The sequence below is a fragment of the Carcharodon carcharias genome, chromosome 15, assembly GCF_017639515.1.
Source record: "Carcharodon carcharias isolate sCarCar2 chromosome 15, sCarCar2.pri, whole genome shotgun sequence".
Lineage (NCBI taxonomy): Eukaryota > Metazoa > Chordata > Chondrichthyes > Lamniformes > Lamnidae > Carcharodon > Carcharodon carcharias.
The window spans coordinates 46250383-46268782 of NC_054481.1; the positions used below are offsets into that span (position 1 = coordinate 46250383).

At 44.1% G+C, this 18400-nt stretch overlaps 1 protein-coding gene across 1 annotated transcript in view; it reads right to left on the reverse strand.

The window, feature by feature from the left end:
* Positions 1–18400, reverse strand: part of sdk1a (sidekick cell adhesion molecule 1a) — a 954785-nt gene that overhangs the window by 132491 nt on the left and 803894 nt on the right. The window contains exon 28 of the mRNA XM_041207300.1: positions 815–913. Within this exon, the coding sequence (XP_041063234.1) occupies positions 815–913 (99 nt within the window). The remainder of the gene's footprint in view (positions 1–814; positions 914–18400) is intronic.

The following is an 18400-nucleotide window of genomic DNA, read 5'->3' on the forward strand; positions in this document are numbered from 1 at the left end:
GCAAAACTATACTATCAGTATAGCTGTTGGTCTTACAATTACATTATTCTGGGGTGCTGGTACTATAAACCCAGCTGCAGAATAAAAATGTTAAAAAATCAGTGTGAACTTTAGAACCTGAACTAACTTAAGATTCCTTCATCAGGATTCTATAGTGTGTTTTCAAATTTCTTGAGCCTCTAGTTACATCTACACTCAAGAAACATAAAGTTTACACTATTCATTATGCACGGCACTTAACACTGTGGTGTATTATTATGTACTTCTGTAAACTGTATCTTAAAATGTCCAAGTACAATGAAAACACTTCATATTGTAATCCACTTTATCACCACCAAGTGTCACCAAAGGACAGCTCATTTGTCCTGTGTCTATTTAGTTATCCATCAGTTATTTATGCGGTCTCTTATTACCCAAAGCACAAACACGTTGCTATGCTATGCTAATTCTCAGTGTGATGATTGTGTGTAAAACATTGTTACCTTTGGCCAGTTCTCACTTAGGCCTCAAAATGGAGGCCATGTAAAATGTTGCATCCAAATACTACGCAAAGGAAAATTTTGAAGATGTCTATCTGAGGTAAGTACACCTTCTTCTGGCTGAGTGCAGAAGGGCAATTGTTGTTATAGTAAAGTCTCTCATCAATCAGTCCCACGTTTCCTTTTAGTTGAAAGGATACACATGAGAATAAAGGTTTCAAAAGGAAATAAAAAGTTGGGAGAAAGACAAACTTAAAACAAGTCATTACTGACTAGGTTATTCAATAGCATTTATTATAGAGGCTTTCACCTAGTTTGTACATTCTCCGTCTTACCTAGAATGATGCCATTGGGGTTTTCGGGTGTCTGCCAGACAACTCTCAGTGATGTTAACTGGACTTCTGGGAACAACAATCTAATGGGGGGGCCTGGAACTGAAAATGTTAAACAGTGAGACATAATATAATCATTTGTTGAACCTTATTCCTATTTTAAACCACAAATTTTATTTATTTTTTTCTTGGCTATTGGTGCCAATTGTAAAGGCAAATCTCTGCTTTGGACTCATCTCCACTGCATTTAGGATATGACTATCCAAACCAGTAATGAGAGTAGGTCACAATTCCTGTAACAGTCAAATACTTATGAGAGTACAAAATATGCAGTAAAGACACACAACACATTTTCCTTACAGTATATATGATTTGATATTATTGACAAATTTTGCAAGTTTATATTTCAATCTATTTTGAATTATGTATTCACTATACATTTTTCACTTTTTCTTTTGTAATTCATTAAGGGAGGTGTTGTTCCAAGGGGTACAGATGGCAGGTATACCAACATGTTGTCCCAAGGAGTAGGAAGCTATCCCTGATCCGTGATTCCACCACACAATGAGCTCCTGATCCATCCAGGAAGACACTGAGCAGAGGTCACATACTTCTGCATAGCGAGGAATAGGAAGTCATAAGGTGAGTTACTTTGAACCAGTACTGCCCACTTCCCAGTGCAAGATCATGATGCTTGGAATAAGTCTCCAGTCTGGCCTCTGTCTGGCGGGGATAGTGTGTAGCAGAGGAAAAATTCAAAGAGGGGAAGGAGAAGGAAAATGAGTTAAAGACTATGTTTTTGTATTATATCATAAACAGACTGATGCCTGTTTCAAACTCAGGTTCAATAGCATCAGTTGCTCCCAAATTTTAGGGAATGCACAATGTGCCCTCTTGACATTCTTAGTGGTTATCCTGACTTTCACACAAGCCCTCCTCTTTATTCATTCAAAGGCTGACTAAGATAATGCCACATTGTTAGGCTTGACATGAATCATTAAGTTGCTTTATCTCACAGTAATGTGCACAAAAAGAGAAGCAATTCCAACAGTTTCATGCTGTTCAATTGTATAACTTTTGTGTAATGATATAAAATTCAAAAAAACTCTGTACCCCACAATACTGGATCATCTTACTTGACTTAAACATAGGCCTTCTAACCTTTCTCCTCAGCAAAACTCATCACAGTTTTCCCTTTAAACAAACTTGACGTTCTCTTGAAGTGTTTCTGTCTCAAAAGATCCACCATTTGCTACCTGCACTGCATCCTGTAGTCTTCAATAGTTTAATTTATCTGTATTTGATTTTATCTGACTGATCTATGTACACTTGCTTGACTGATTAAGGCTGGGTGGAGCCTCAGAGAGCTAAAGTAAACAGAAGCTTCCAGAGAAAGAACATATCCTATCCCAGTTTTCAAATTGCTCAAGTTCACAAAAAGCAGCACAAATCCAAGTCAATTCCTGCCTCATCAGTCTACTTTCAATCATTAGCACAGTGATGGAAGGTGTTCTTGACAGTGCCATCAAGCGGCACTTACTCAGCAATAACCTATTCACTGATGTTCAGTTAGGTTCCACCAGGGGCATTTGGCTCCAGACCTCATTACAGCCTTAATCCAAACATGGACAAAAGACCTAAATTCCAGAGGTGAGGTGAGAGTGACTGCCCATCACATCAAGGCACCATTTGACTGAGTGTGGCATCAAGGAGCCCCAGCAAAATTTAAAATCAAAGGGAATCAGGAGGAAAGTCTCCACTGGCTGAAATCATAACTAGTACAGAGATGATGACTGGTTGTTGGGGGCCAATCATCTCAGCCCCAGGACATTTCTGCAGGAGTTCCTGAGGGTAGTATCCTATGCCCAACCATCTTCAGCTGCTTAATCAATGACCTACTGCCACCACCCCCCCCACCACCGCCCACCAATGTAAGGTCAGAAGTGGGGATGTTCACTGATAATTATAATCTAACCACCTCTCCTTGACATTCAACAGCATTACCATTGCTGAATTCCACCACCATCAACTTCCTGCATCTTACCATTGACCAGAAACTTAACTGTGGCTAGAAGAACAGGTCAGAGATTGGAAATTTTGTGGCGAGTAACTAGCCTCCTGACTCCTCAAAGCCTATCCACTATCCATAAGGCATAAGCCAGAAATGTGATAGAATACTCTCCCCTTTCCTGGAGGAACACAGTTCCAAGAACACTCAAGAAGCTCAAAAGCATCCAGGTCAAAGCAGCCTGCTTGATCGGCACCCTACAGACTTAAGCATTCATTCCCTCCACTAACAGTGCACATGGCAGCAGTGTGTACCGTCTACAAGATGCACTGCAGCAACTCGCCAAAGGTTTTTTAGCAGACCTTCCAAAATGCACGCCATCCTGTCTTGGAACTATTAACACCTTTTCTTCACTGGCAATTGATAATTAGCTGTAGTCCATGAAAGACTATAGGCATCTCGCTCTGTTGGGTAGACAATTGGTTATATAGCTTGAAGGGCACCGCTCCACATCAAGCATGGGGCAAGACAAGGAGGCAGGCCTCCATGAACTACTACAGCTGGTATGGGGATTGTGCTGTTGGCATCATTCTACACCACACTAAAGCCATTTTGCCAACTGAGCTGGCATTGGGTAAAACACCTGGAACTCCCTTCCTAACAGCACTGTGGGTGTACCTACAGCACATGGACTGCAGTAGTTCAAAAAGGTTCACCACCAGCTTCTCAAAGCAATTAGAGATTGGTAATAAATATGGCCTTACCAATGGTGCTCACATCCCATGAAATAATGAAAAAAAGTATATTTAAGACAGGGTTCGAGAATCTTGGACACCAAGGGAATTAAGAGATATGGGAATAGGTCAGAAAAGTGGAATTGATGTAAATATTCATCCATGATCTTATTCAATGATGGAGCAGGCTTGGTGGGCTCAATGGCCTATTTCTGTTCCAATTTCTTATGTTCTTTAGTTGAAAGAGCCCATTAATGGTTTGATTTCTATTTTGACCACAAAGTTACAGCAGATAAACAGCATTAAAAAAGTTCAACATAAAGTCTCCAAAATCAGTAATGTTTTGGAAAGGCACATCTTGTCACAACATGGGGCATCTATCAGAAATCTATGCTAAATTTTATGAATAGAAGGGAGCTCAGACAAACATCCTAAACCAAGCCAATTCCTACATCCAACTGATGGAAGATAATTTCAATTAAATCCTATCTGAACGGATAGAAAGCAACAACCCTGATTCAAAGTTCATGTTGCTCCTTGAAACTGCTCATCTGCTGTCTAGGTATCTTTGTTGCTATAATAAATATAAAATCCTTTAACTTTGTCAAAAAGGGCAAAGTTTACTCTCACAGGAATTCTAGAGGTGAGAGAATGATTTTCAAATTACTACCATACTCAACATCAATATTGCCCTGAAGGTACAAAGGAGAAAATAATATTGATGGAAATCCAATGGTAAATAGCAATAACAGGGCAAATTTGACTTTGTGATTATCAGTGTGTCTACAATTAACGCAAAACCTAATATCATGCAACAGCTACTTTTGAAGCAAAAGTAAAAACAGGAAGTGGGAATAGGACATGCCTAGTTCCAGGCTTGCTCTAATTTACAATAACCAACCAAACTGACCCAACGTGGTCAATATAGCCTAAAATAAAGCTACGGATTGACTTGTAATCATCACTGGAATGCATAAGTGGTACGAAGATTTAATCTAGTGCATAAAACTTCCCTGAAGCCAAACTACGGCATAAACAGAAACACACAGAGTCCCTTAATTTACAGGGCCATGGGGAAAAGCCAATGGGTGAAATTTTCAGTTCTGAGACCAAGTGCAATGGAGGGCAGAAAGTCGGTGTGATTCTAACTAAGCAAATCTTCACGCCAGATCTTCCGCTTTTCAGCTCATTCGTTATGCATCAGCGAGGAGATCATGTAATCGTGGCAGGGCGGGCCGAGATTTGTCCACCCCTCCATTACCTCATGGGGTCAAAGGTCCTGACGCCATATTAAATGGCACCTGTACAGCCATTCACTCACTGCAGGCCAGGTGTGCTCTGAAGGTCTAAATCAATATGCTGACCAAATATTCAAAACCGTCTGCTCCACGCTTCAGCATGGCCTCCCTGGGGATTTTCCTCCAGGCCGCAGAGGAAAGACGGAGGTCCTCTTTCTGAGGGACGGGAGCACCTGATCACGCCGGCCTGGGGACAGGTTGCCAGGGAGGTCAACGCTCGTGGGAAATAAAAAAGGTCCGCCCTTCAGTGCAGAAGGATGAATGATCTGCTGTGCTCCATTAGGGTAAGTGAACCTTCTCCTCACTCCAAACTCACACCCTCATATGGGCATCAGACAGCCTAAGGGTCAGAGTCCACAGGGGTGTCACATACTACCAGCAAATGGGCCAACATCGTCATCCCTTATTGGGGAGGGCTCAGCACACACAGCAGGCATTTTTGCTTCTGAACCGCTTTCATCCGTAGTGTTCACAGTCAATCCATTTGTCTTTATCCAAGACAAGCTCACCCATAATTGGCGCGAGAGGGCCCAAATTGATGGGGATACCCTGGAGCTGAGGGCACTCACATCTCATGAGGAGCAGGCTGCAGAGTCAGCTGGTGAGGACAGAGAACATTTATGCATGGAAGGCAAGATCAGCCTCCCCCAACAAGCCAGTGAGGCTCCATCCAGTATTCATTAACATGCAGGCAATGACTGTGAGTGACCTATAGTGTAGAAACCTGCCTAGTCAATCACTAATAATCTCTTTTCCCTATTTCAGCTACCAGCAAGAGGCAGAGGGAAAGTTCCAGCAAGTGCCTCAGCCCCAGCCCTACTCTGATGAGGAGGCAGAGGATCCAAATAATGAAGATTCACCTGCACCTTTCACCAGCGCAGATACAAGCACCTCAGTAGGTCCTGGTTCTGGAGTAGGCTCAAGGTCACTATCTGGTGATCACCTTATGGACACATGTCCACGACAGGCGGAGGCAGTGACAGCCAAGGTCTCTGACACTTGGAGGACCGCTGGAGACCAGGCTCCTGCAGAGTCTGATGATAAGCCTCTGCAATCGGCCCTAGGAGAAATGTTGGAGGTTCAAAGACAGGCAGGGGAACATTAGACAGGATTGTCAGTGGCAGTCAACAGACTGGAATGAAAGGTAGAGGAGTCCGTCCGCTTTTTGTCTAATGTCTTGACTCTGGCATGCAAGAGCAATGAAGTCTCCATAGGGAGGGTGGCGTCTGCCTTGGAGACCCAAGTACAGCAGAACGCATAGCCCAGCCTTGGCACAGCTTCTGATACAAGCATCCAAAATCCTGCAGCAGCGCTCTAAAAGGTAAGCGAAAGCAATAAAATGGAAAATAAAACACAGTGAATTAGGTGCGGAAAATTGTAGTAGTTTTTTTCTTCTAAATTGGCGCCTGAAGTTCTGTTGTTTGTCTATTAGTATCTATTTATATATACATTGCATTATTGTTGCTAGTACCCCACAGCTTAAAGAGTCTCCATTTGCTAAGCACTGGCAGGCTGAATCCATGGGTGGAATTTAATGTTGGCAATAGGGGAGCCAGCGAGAGCCCCATGTCACCTACATTCAAGAAGGCCCAGTGAATTAGTGCTAATCTGGGCAGCGTTGGGCCTTCTCCAGGATTTAGGATCCCAGGAATGGATATCCCATCCCCTGTGAGCTGCCAGCCAATCAGAGACTGGCAGTTATGTATTGCTTGGCAGTGTCATCGGGAGATGGTGGCTGCTGTCGTTAATGCACTGACCCGAGGCCCAGAATCGCCGAGGGACCTAGGCCACAGATGAGTGATGGCAGGAGGTGGAGGTTCACGGACAAGGGTGAGTATGGAGGTCGGCTGTAAGGTTAGGGGGAAGGCTCTTAGCAGGCTACCCCTTCCTGATGCTAAGCCCCTTGATCAGGCACTAATTGCCTGACAACGAGGCAACCCTGACAACAGGGTTTGCTTTTTGGGCTTCCTGCATGGCAAGTTCCCCCATTTAAGGGCCTTAATTGGCAGCAGGGCGGGAAGACTGTCCACGAGTCTTCTAGCCTTGGAGTTAATCAGGGTAGAGGGGGAAGGCAGCGGGGTCTCTACCTGTCACCCTCCTGCCTGATTAAATGCCCCTCCCATCACCAAACTTGCCATTGGGGTGGGCATTAAATTCCATCCCATGAGTACAGAGTAAATGGAATTTAACAATTGAAGTCTTCTGCCAAAGATCTTATTTCATTACAAAAATCTACTTATGATGCGCATTTCTTACCATCCTTAAATAAATCTTTGATATGAATAGGAGAAATCTGGTCAGTAGTACTGTTATAAGCACAGACATTTTCATTTCAGTGAATGATCCCAATTTGGTTTCTTGCACCACCACTAAAATGGTTTCTCATCCAAGATTGATTTAGGGAATGTAACTGGGACTATTCTTGACAGCTATAAAGATAGATTTGACTGCAAAGTTTGATCTTTCAACAGGCAAGTGGCAGCAACAAAAATGCAGCCAGGGGTTATCAGCAGTGTTGTCAATGGCAACAGGATCACATACAATACAGCTGTAGTCCTATGGCTTGGTTTGAACTGGCTTTCAGAGGTACTCAGTAAATATTTCTTTTTATTTTTGGGATCTGGCAGATTTATAGAAACGAAATCAAAAAAAAGATCGCAGCATGGTTTTTTTGAATAAATCTCTTTGGCAAGATTCAATTTCTCCATCAGCCATATTCATGAAAAAGCCTGAAAAAAGCTGTTGAAACCTTGGCACTGCTGAGAGACTTGTAGAACGGAAACAAAATCAAAATGATGCAATTATTTTGCCCCTAAATAGCTGTTTTATTTTGGTGAGACATTATATGTTATGCTTTTTGTTACAAGTGCTTGAGAACTGAGGATTTTGGTACAACTTTTTAAATTTTAACTTCTGATGTATGTTTTTATCTCAATTATTTTCTTCTCCTGTGCAAATTCAGACACGAGCACCTGTAACACAGTTGGCTGTGCCCTAAGTCCTCGCTGTCAGGGAGAAGGTGGTCATGCTGCTTTTTATGCCTCTCCAGAATACTGCATTTGAGATCAAAAAAAATTGTTGTGGAAGGCTTGCTAGATGAGAACTTGACTACCACCAATACCAACAGGTGTTTATTCCAAGCTGCTAGTCAGACTAAGCGTCAGTTACATTTCTTAAACACCAATTTCAAAGCTTCATCTGCAACTGAATGTTATGCGATTATTGATTCTTTTTTAAATATCAAAAACTTAGTAACAAACCATGACCTTTGAGTCTGGTCAAAATAAGCTAAAGCAAAAAAAAACCTGAACTCATCAGCAATTTCTGCCCAATCGCAATGATTTAATTCCTGCAACAATGCTCAATTAATCCCAATTTTTTAAGATCCCAGAAGGTAGCTTCAAATCCATGGGTGTTCCAACAATCAGTCTGGATCCACATCTGATTTGAATATTTACAGTTTCCTTCCAATTAGATGATCATATCAGATTACGCTAGATTAAAAGTTAAACTACTATTTATCTACTGTCTGTGCCAATCAACCATAGTTTATATGTAAAAAAGATTATTTAAATTAGTGGATTACTCTCACTCCTGGTCTTAATCAACCAGGATCTTGGATGGTCTCCCAGTTTCACACTTCAACTTGAAGATTTCTCTGCTATTCACATAGTTAGGAACAACCATTCTCACATTTCAACAGACATTTCCTTGCCAAGTCAATTGTAACATAAATGACATTGTGCCAACATATATTACCAAACTATTAAATTAACAGCTACACAGTGCAATTGTAAACCAAAGTATGTAATGTATTTGAAACTGCTGATAGAAAAGATGGATTAGTACAGAATCTATTGTTATTTAAATAAATTACTTTGAAAACAGAAATAAACTGAACTGTTTACTGATGTTACCAAACTGGGAGGGACTGCAAAAAAGTTGGAAAGATTCGCCAAATACTGAAGGACCTGTATAGATCAAGAGGTTTGGACTAAAGAGTCGCACATGCCGTTTAATGTGAATAATTGCAAAGTCAAGAGATTAGGAAACAGGTGATAATCAAAGTTAAATGATATTATTCTTTGGACCTAAAAAATATAAATCAAAATATTTTCTTAATGGTGAGAGACTAGGAACTATGGAGAACAGAGGGATTTATGTAGTCATTTACACAAGTCAGTAAAACTGGTCAACAGCAATAATAATTTATCAAAAAGCATAACAGAATGTTGGTCTTTGACTTAAGGTGGCCGGAATACAAAATGAGTATGTGTTGCTTCAGTTGTACAGAGCCTTGGTCAGACTCCATCTAGAGTACTGTGATAAGTTATGGTCACTGAATCACAGGAAAGTTGTATTGGCCTTGGAAGGAAGGGATTTCAGCACAGATTTGTGAGGATAGATTGTATGAACTGGTCTGTAGTCCTGTGAGTTTAGAAGGTATTTAAAATGAAAAGAAATGCAATCAGATAGATATAAAAATTTCCTCTGATGGGGAAATTCACAACAAAATTAAAATAAGTGGTAGGACATCTAAGAGTAAAATCAGGTTGTACTTTTTCAGACAAAGGGTAGTGGAAAACTGGAACTCATTGTAGAGAAATGCTAGTTTAATTTTTAAACTATGTATAATCAGATATCAAATCTAATTGAAAGGAAGCTGTAAATATCCAAATTAGATGTGCATCTGCATTGACTGTTGATCTATTCTTTCGGACATTAAAAATTGGGATTAATTAAGCATTGTTTCATTAGTTGAATCATTTTGATTAGGCAGAAATTGTTGATGTATTCATTTTTTTCAGCTTCTGTTGACCAGAATCTTGAATGCTCAGAGAAGAAAATTCTGTTTTCCTTTGCAGTGTATTGACACAGCCGATGGTAAATGCTGAGCTGTTCAGATCCCAGAAGGAAACTTGAAACAACTGTCATAGCCCATTTTGCAATTTGTATGATTCAAGATGCAGGCTTTGAAATCAGGAGTAACAAGACCATCAAGTCTCAAGAGGTTTTTATAAACCTAAATTAAACATTTACTAATACAAGAAAGATTATAAGCACATGCATATATCTCCAAATTAATACTATAACAACTACAAAAATCCCCTAATTAATCTGACTCCTAGGGCAGAATTTTCCCCCTATTGCCGGGGGGGGGGTGAGAATTTAAGAGTGTGCGCGTGGAGGCATGCCTCCAATCGGTGCCCCCGATGAGGGGCATGTCGCCATTTTACATGGGCCGGCGCAGGCCAATTAAGGCCTGCCCAGTGTGACATCTGCACGGAAGTAGTTTGCGCTCCCTGCGTGGGGGGGGGGGGGGGGAGATTTCCTGAGCTGAAAGTGCGCTCTTTCGTGCATGCACAGAAGGGAACGCATTCGATCTCAGGGAGATCGACGCCAAATTTAAAAACGTGAAAAATAGAGAAAAAAAAAATTTCCCTGACATGTCCCCTCATGACACTGTCACATGATTTGGGACTTGTCCATCATTTTTAAATGCATTTTAATTAAATTTTTAAAAACCTACATGAAACCTCATCCCGCCTATGGATGAGGTTTCATGCTTTTTCTAATGCCCGTCAGGGCTCATGGCCTGCCCACCAACCTTAAGGTCGGACGGGCAGATCCATTAATTACTTTAGTGACTCTGTCAATGGCCTCAGTTGGCCACTGACAGGTTGGCGGGCACACAGCTGATTCTGCTGAGCCCCCGCCTACCTGGAAATTTAAATGGAGCAGGGAGACATAGGGAGTTCCACCCTACCCTGGGCCCCAGCCCCCGCTTGCCGACCGGGAAATCCTGGCCCTAGTTACACCTCTGTTAAGGCAACAGTAAAACACTTAGATTTAAACAGACCCCTGGCAAAGCACAATCTGGACAGTTGCATTCAAAATGAGTTTCTTTCAGCCCTGTGTCCTTGCAGACAGTGGCTTGGGGCTCACAGGTCGGAGGCTTTAGATCTTAGAATCCCTCTCCTTTTACCAACAGCCTTCTCTTCCTTTATACATATTTTCCTCTTTGTATGCAAATTCCTATTGTATCACTAGGTTTTTTGAACTTTATCTCTTCTAACAATAAAACCCTTTCGTAACACCAATGTTATTTTAGTAAGCTTTGGAAACAGTAAATACATTGTTTGACTTTTTCTGGCTAGGTGTAACATTTAACCTATTCTTTTCAATCGTTTATTTAAAAATGCAAATTGCCTCCTTTACATTTCAACTTGTAACTTTCGTATGTTTACCTAATTACCATTTCAAACCTACTTCTCTTCTATATATCCTCTAGGCCAGCTGGCTTTAATCCAATTATACACACATAGACACCACTAGAATTCTATTTTAAAATAATTTCCAATAACATTATAAACATTATTATATCTTCTATGACAAATGTCTTAAACAGATCATTGTGGTATGCTACAAAGATTTTGATTTAAAAAAAATCAATGATAGCATAACATTCAGATGCAGATGAAGCTTTGAACTTGGTGTTCAAAAAGTATAACTAACACTTAGTCTGTTCAATAGATTGGAGTCACCACCAGTTGAGGTTGCTGCTAGTGAGGTTCTGATCAGGCAAGCCTTCCACCACGATTTATTTGATCTAACTTCAGCATTCTGGGGAGGCATAAAAAGTAGCATGGAACTCGACAAACTTTGGTTGTTGAGCCAATTGAAATTTCAAGACTGTGATCGCTCAATTTTTTTTTGGGTAAGGATTGTCAAGGGATATACAACAAGGATGTGTAAGCGGAGTTGAGATACAGAGCAGCCATGATCTAACTTAATGGTGGACAGGCTCAAAGGACTGAATGGCCTACTCCCGTTTCCATGTACATTAAACAGTGGAAGGATTTTGAGATGCTGGTGGGTGGATCACTAATGCCATCAGCAGAGTACAAGGTAGTAATAAAGACAAATTGTATATTGGGCTGAATAGCTAGAGGAATCAAGCACAAATCTGTTTTTATGCTGTAAATACTTTGTAATCTCAGGAGGTAATTTTTTAAAAATTCATTCACGGGATATGGGCTTCACTGGCTGGGCCAACATTTATTGCCCATCCCTAATTGCCCTTGAGAAGGTGGTGGTGAGCCGCCAGTTCTGTTGCATTCTGTTTGTATAGAGTGATTGATCTAACTCAACCTGGAGCAATGTGTACAATTTTGGCTGTCATTTTATGAGAAATGTTTCCAGGCATTGGGTAGAGTGATATAAAGAGCAACTCAATTTACAGCAATTGGTAGGCACCAGAAATATTAGGGGAGCTTCACATTGTGGAAGATTTAACTGTTATTTATCCTACAAAGGGTGGAAGTGGGAAGGTGAGAAAACAGTTTAAATTTAATGGCTTGAGGTTGAGGGTAGTGTACATATGGAATGGACTGCCAAGGGTAACACGGTGTTAATTGTTTCAGGAAATTCATGAAATATTAGAGGCCAACATATTTCCTAGATATTGGAACTGGCTAAAATGCCTTTTTTCTGGTCTTGCACATTCCTATGTTCTTCATGTAACTGTATTATTAACTAACCAAATTCTATTAACCAATTAAAACTACATTATAACTACTAACAATTAACGTTGGCTAAGGGAAAGCAGGGTGGTAGAGCAGTTCATTCTGACTAGCTGAGTTTACTCCCTCTCTGCTGGCTATATGAGCCCTTTGTGAAATTAGTTTGGACAGTCTTGACCCAGCTCTTAACTGAATTGGCCATGTCATAGAATTACCCAAAATGTGGCACAAATTGTCAATCTCAGTTGGGGAGCCCATAAGGTGGCTGATATGGGCATTGGAAAATTCACACTGATGTTGTAGGGAGCACCTTCAGGCACATTACTGGGATAAAGTGAAAGGACCAGGGTAGCTACATTTTGGAGGACTACTATTGGCTTCAGTTCCCAATGTTATGGAGGGGAGTTGCCAGAGTTCTTGCTTCTGACTGTCACCCAATGACCTTGCTGAATCAGAACATGGGTGTCAGATGCACATAGGATTATGGGTGACTTGAAGCCACAATGATCATAGATCTTCCTGGCGTTCAATTATTGAAGCCCAAACAGTGAATAGGCAGTTGGGTAAGGAACTAGAGGGTGACCCATGCTTATTGAGCCATAACTAGTTGTCAAGATTTTCAAGAGAGAAGAGGGGAAGGAGAGAAAATTGGGAAATGGCAAACAAAATCTTAGAAAAAGCATAGACGTTGGCACCACAATCTAGTGCCCAAATGAGTAACATTAGTTCTCCAAAACAAGAAGCTAATTCTCTAACTTACTTTAGGATGCAATAAACTATCTCTCAAACTAAAAATCTCAAACGTGTAGGGCGAAATCGTCCCAGATTTGCACTAAGTGCAGTAGCAGGAGGGAAAAACGATGTTTTACTGCCAACCACAATGATGGCTTCTCACGTTGGATCATCTCAATCCTGCTGCATTAGTTACGTATTCCCAGGAAACGTGCCGTTTCCATGGTGGGCAGGCTCTAATCCACCTGCCACACCATCACCTTGCTGCTTCATTACGCTGGGTGCCACATTTAAAATACAGCCGCACACACACTTCTCAGTGCTTCCAACCCAAGACTACTGCAAATAAGACATGACCCTGAAAGGCAAGAAGACTGCAGTCCTATGTTTAGTGACACATCCCTTGAGCGCCATGGAGGCCCATCATGATGTCCTCTACCACCACTCTGGCCGCAGGAGGGGCAGCAACATTACCATTCCAGCTTGGTAGATGATGGCTGTGGTGATCAGTGCCAATGCTGCACAGAAGAGGTTGGCCATCCAATGCAGATAGGGGATGAATGATCTCATCCGTGCCCCCAGAGCAAGACAACTATCTTCTCTAAAATCACATGCTCACAAGCCCATCACATATGCACTGGCATCTCACTCACTGCCAGCTCAAGGGACACCACTCATTCTTTCACAAACATCCTCACATCACCATTGGTTCCTCAGCCCTCACCATGTTGAGGCCACTTGCACAGATCAACTTGTACCCTCACACACACCCTGGGATACCCCCCCTTTTCCAGTATAGCCCGCACCCTGCAGCCTCTTCCCTTGCCTGAGGCAACTTCTCCCCTTTCCCCAAACAAGCCTTAGCCATGCAGCCATACAAATGGCCTTATGGCTGGTCTGGTAGGTAGAGACCTGCCTGTGGAGACTTGCCCGTGAACCCCCCGAAAAGTGATGTGGTACTGTCTGCAAAGCCTGGCGCTGATGATTGCAAGTGCTGCCAAAGCAAGCTAGATGAGCAAACCTCAAAGTCCCGAGCAAAGTGCTGCTTGCCAGGTGGACGTCGCTCATGTAGTACGCCGACGTGGACAGATGATCCAGCATGGGGGCATGAGTTCGGCGGGCTAACCTTATAACAATACGTAGGTGTATTACAATTAGGTTCCTGATATCCGATGACAGGAAACACGGCCCGCCATCGACGGGCTGAGCGGACAGCTGCAAACTGTTTTCATGATGTCGTGAAACCGATTTTTGGCTTTCTTGCCATATTGTCATCTCCCACTGCCGAACACACCCAACTCCAGCAGCCACGGAAAATTGTGTCTGTAGTATATCAGCCACAAGTGCAAGATCCCCTAAATATTCTTGACAACAAGTGTTTCCCATGTATTAATAAATAGCAAGACACCAACAAATAGGGGTTGGAAATTTTGAGATTCTTAAATTTATAACTGATGCAAAAGTATCATTAATTCCTTTTTGAAACATGGGCCAAAATTTTCTGTTTGGCAGGTGGGCAGAGCAGGAGTGGATGCGGGTGAGCGCAGACCAATTAAGGCCCACCAGCGCATTTCCGACTCCTGTGGATAGCGGGAGTGTGGGGGCTGCGGCAGGCGTGCACAGACCGCTGGGTCCAATTGCAACTCGGCAGTCTGTTTAAAAGAAGGCCTGGCAGCCTCCTATAGGCTGCTCACAATGGCCACCTCAAGATCCAACCACAGGGGGTCGGCAGAGCAGGGCACTTTGGAGGGAAGGGCAGAGGAGCAGGGCAGGCTGCAGGGTAGGCCAGCAGGGGGCTAATGCGCCCCTCGCTTTTCTGATGACTGCCTTGCTGCCCTCCTCGAGGAGGTGGCAGCACAGCAGGAGGCGTTGGTCCCCCAGGATTGGAGGAGACCCCCCACATGACCAAACATGCATGGGAGGAGGTGGCAGAGGTGGTGAGCTCCCGCGACGTGGTGCGGCGCACCTGGATTCAGTGCCGCAAGTGCTTCAACGATTTGTTGCACTCTGGAGGGGTAAATACCGTTTTGGCATTGGGCATTTAACCCAGCAGGTAGCCTTAGCCTTTGAGCCCCCCTCCCCTCCCCCACCGCCAAATCTTACTGTCGTGATGCATTGAATCAAGTCAGCCATTTCTCGTACACTGGGTGGCCAAGCTGATAGTGCCCATGTTTACATCAGCCTGAGTGGCTCATGAGGAGATGAATTCTACCCTGCACCATGTGTTGCTCTTAGTCACACATGAGTATTCTGGAGGCAACCTGCAGGAGATGCAGCTAGGCGCATACTCATCTCCAACACCTGTCCTATTCACAGTGATGAGATTGTGGAAGAGGAGCTTCAAGGTGTCATGGCCAAGAGCCATCTGCTGCCCTCGACGCAGCATATAGTTGCGCCTCCTTGCTATGGGAACTAAGTCCGTGTGTTTCCTAAAGAGATGGATGCAGAATGTGTCCAAGGTGGCCTTTGGGGGGGGCGGTTGGGAGCAGGCATCTTTATGTGACTGATCAGCAGTAGCATGGAGAGGAGGCACTGGAGGCCTGATATGGGCCACTGTGGTTGGGGTGCAGCATGCACATGCAGAGTCCATGTGCGATTAGCCGCAATGAATGGTCTTCTCTGTTTTTCAGGAGAAAAATGCTCACAATGTACATGAGCGTTCGAAGATTGGAGGCGGCCAGGCCCAGCTGATGATTTTAAGCCGATTCGAACAGGAGGCCCTGGAGCTTGAGAGGCAACATCCCACCATCCATAGCGCTGATGATTGCTTGAATTGTTATTGTTGCAACATTGCTCATTCACAGACTGATCGAGTCAGAGGTGTGGTTCATAGACAAAGGTCTCTCGGCCCTTCGAAGATGCGCATGTCCAGCAACTTCCAAAGTCGCCTTATCCTATTTCCGACCACTATCCCCATGGCCTTGCATGCCATGGCATCGCAGCTGCACATCCAAATACTTATTACATGCGTCAACCACCCTTTCAGGCACTGCTTCCCACATTACTTTGTGCAAAAGTTGCTCATCAACTCACCTGTCAACCTCATGCCCCTTACCTTAAATCAATGCCACCAGGTTACTCATCCCTCCACCAAGGAGAAAAGTTCCTTCCTGTCGACCCTATCTATACCCCTCATAATGTTATAAAGCTCAATAATGTCAGCCCTCAATCTCCACTGTTCCAGGGGAGATAACCCCAGTCTATGCTGTGTCTCCTTATAAGTCAAACTCGCCAGCCCAGCAATGACCTCTGCACTCTATCCACTCCAATCACATCCCTCCCGTGAAGCGCATTTCACAACTGCACGCAGAACTATAGCTGAGACCTAGGCAGCATTTTCTGCACTTGCAACATGACCTCCCTGTTCCTATATTCTATTCCTCGGCTAATAAAGGCAAGTTTGGCATTTACCTTCTTAAATGCCTTATGTACCTGTCCCGCTACCTTAACAGGCTTGACAACATGCACAGTAAGGTCCCTCTGATTCTCCTTATTTTCTACTGTCCTACCACACCCCATGTATTCCCATGCCTTGTTTCTCCTGCCCAAGTGCAGCAGCTCACACTTATCCACATAACATTCCATTTGGCATTCCTTAGGCCATCTAACCAGCCCGTCTGTATGCGCTTGTAATGTTAGAGTCTCCTCCTGATATTTGCCACCCCACCAATATTCGCCTCCATAGGTTCTGGAAGGTGGAACGCATAATGAGCCGGGGGAAAGGGATGAAGTGTGTCACTGTGTGCACGCTGACTGATCCACTGTCCTTGTTGTTAATTTCAGCATCATCAGAGCCTGGCCACCAGGAGAATTCCAAATGCCCTTCTCACACCTGAGGGCCCACAAGTGTCACCTGTGTCACACCATTTCTGCAAGGCAGGCACCAGCACAGATACTAGCACATTGGTGGGCATTGTACCATCGGCTAGTGTCCTGGGGCGCAGTGAAGAGGGCACTTCCCTGGAGGAGCTGGCAGGGATAGAGTGCTGATGGCGCCAGCAGTCAGGGGACTGCAGGGGACCAGGCACATGCTGAATCGGGGCGTGATGATGTGCCTCTGGAGTCCTCCACCACGCAGCAGCTGCAGGAAATGTGGCCGGGTGTGCGGGAGCATCTGGGAATGATACATGAGACTATGCTTCGCTTGGTGTCCGTGGTGGAGGAGTCCATGCGGAACATCACTGATGCAATGAGCCTCATGGCAGAGCGTCATGCTTCCTCCGTGGAGAAAGTGGCGACTCTCGTGGAGAGGGGCTTCCAGGAGAACAAGCAGCTTCTTCTGGGGTTAAGCTCGGACCTGCAAGTCCTCACAGCGCTAGTGGCCACAGCTGGTCATTGCCAATGTAGGAGATGGTGTGGGCTTCAAACTTCCCAGCTCGTTGCCCATCCATTGACGGTGAACGGGGAGGTCCGGGGCAACCTCACGTCAGTGGAGCAGCTGCCTGTTGTATCTGCGGGCTCCTCTCACGGTGCTCCGGATGGGGGCAACAGCTGCTCCGCCCCTCTCCCAGTGACCGCTTCATTGGATGAGGCTGTGAAGACTGGGGAAATGCCAGCTGTGGACCTGGCAGATCCCTCCCAGCTGGGGCCAGCACAGGCTCCACAGGTCAGGGGGCAGCCGTCAAGGTCATTGAGGCCAACAGGACAGCAGAGTGAGCAGGCTGTCTCAGATGCCACTCCAAGCAAAGGGGCGGCACCAAGACGTAGCACCCGTAAACGTGAGCATAAGGCATCTTAGGCACACCACGGGTTTCTCAATAGCGCTTTTGTGTTGGCCCTAGATTAGGGACTTATTATTTGTTTATGCTTGAAAAACGTTTTGATTTGATTTTGTGTGACCTTATGATGGTGAAAATTAAAACCAGATGTGTTACCACGGCTGAGGATGGCTCCCTTGTTCTGCATTTGGATGTTTCACATACATGTCATGAGTGTTTGAGTGGACACTGAGGTTTATGTCCAAAGCCCTTAGTTGCAGATGATGACCTTGCAAATTTAGCACTTAAGTGCTGAGTATGGAAGCGCCAGGCAAGGTTGGGCCTCCTGATTCATTTGTGTGGAGCTAGCTGAAGGCTCGTTGGATTAAAGACTCCTGGGTGTCCCTGCCTCCTTGGTGTAGTCCCGGGTCAGCGTTTAGCCCCTCATCATTCCCCTGTGCTTCCTCATCCTCAGAATCAGTGCTGGACTCATCGTGTGCAGCCACATCCACTGTGTCAACGTCTTCATTGACCACTGCGTTCCCCCTTTCCAGCACTAGATTGTGGAGAGCGCAGCATGAAACCACTATCACTGAG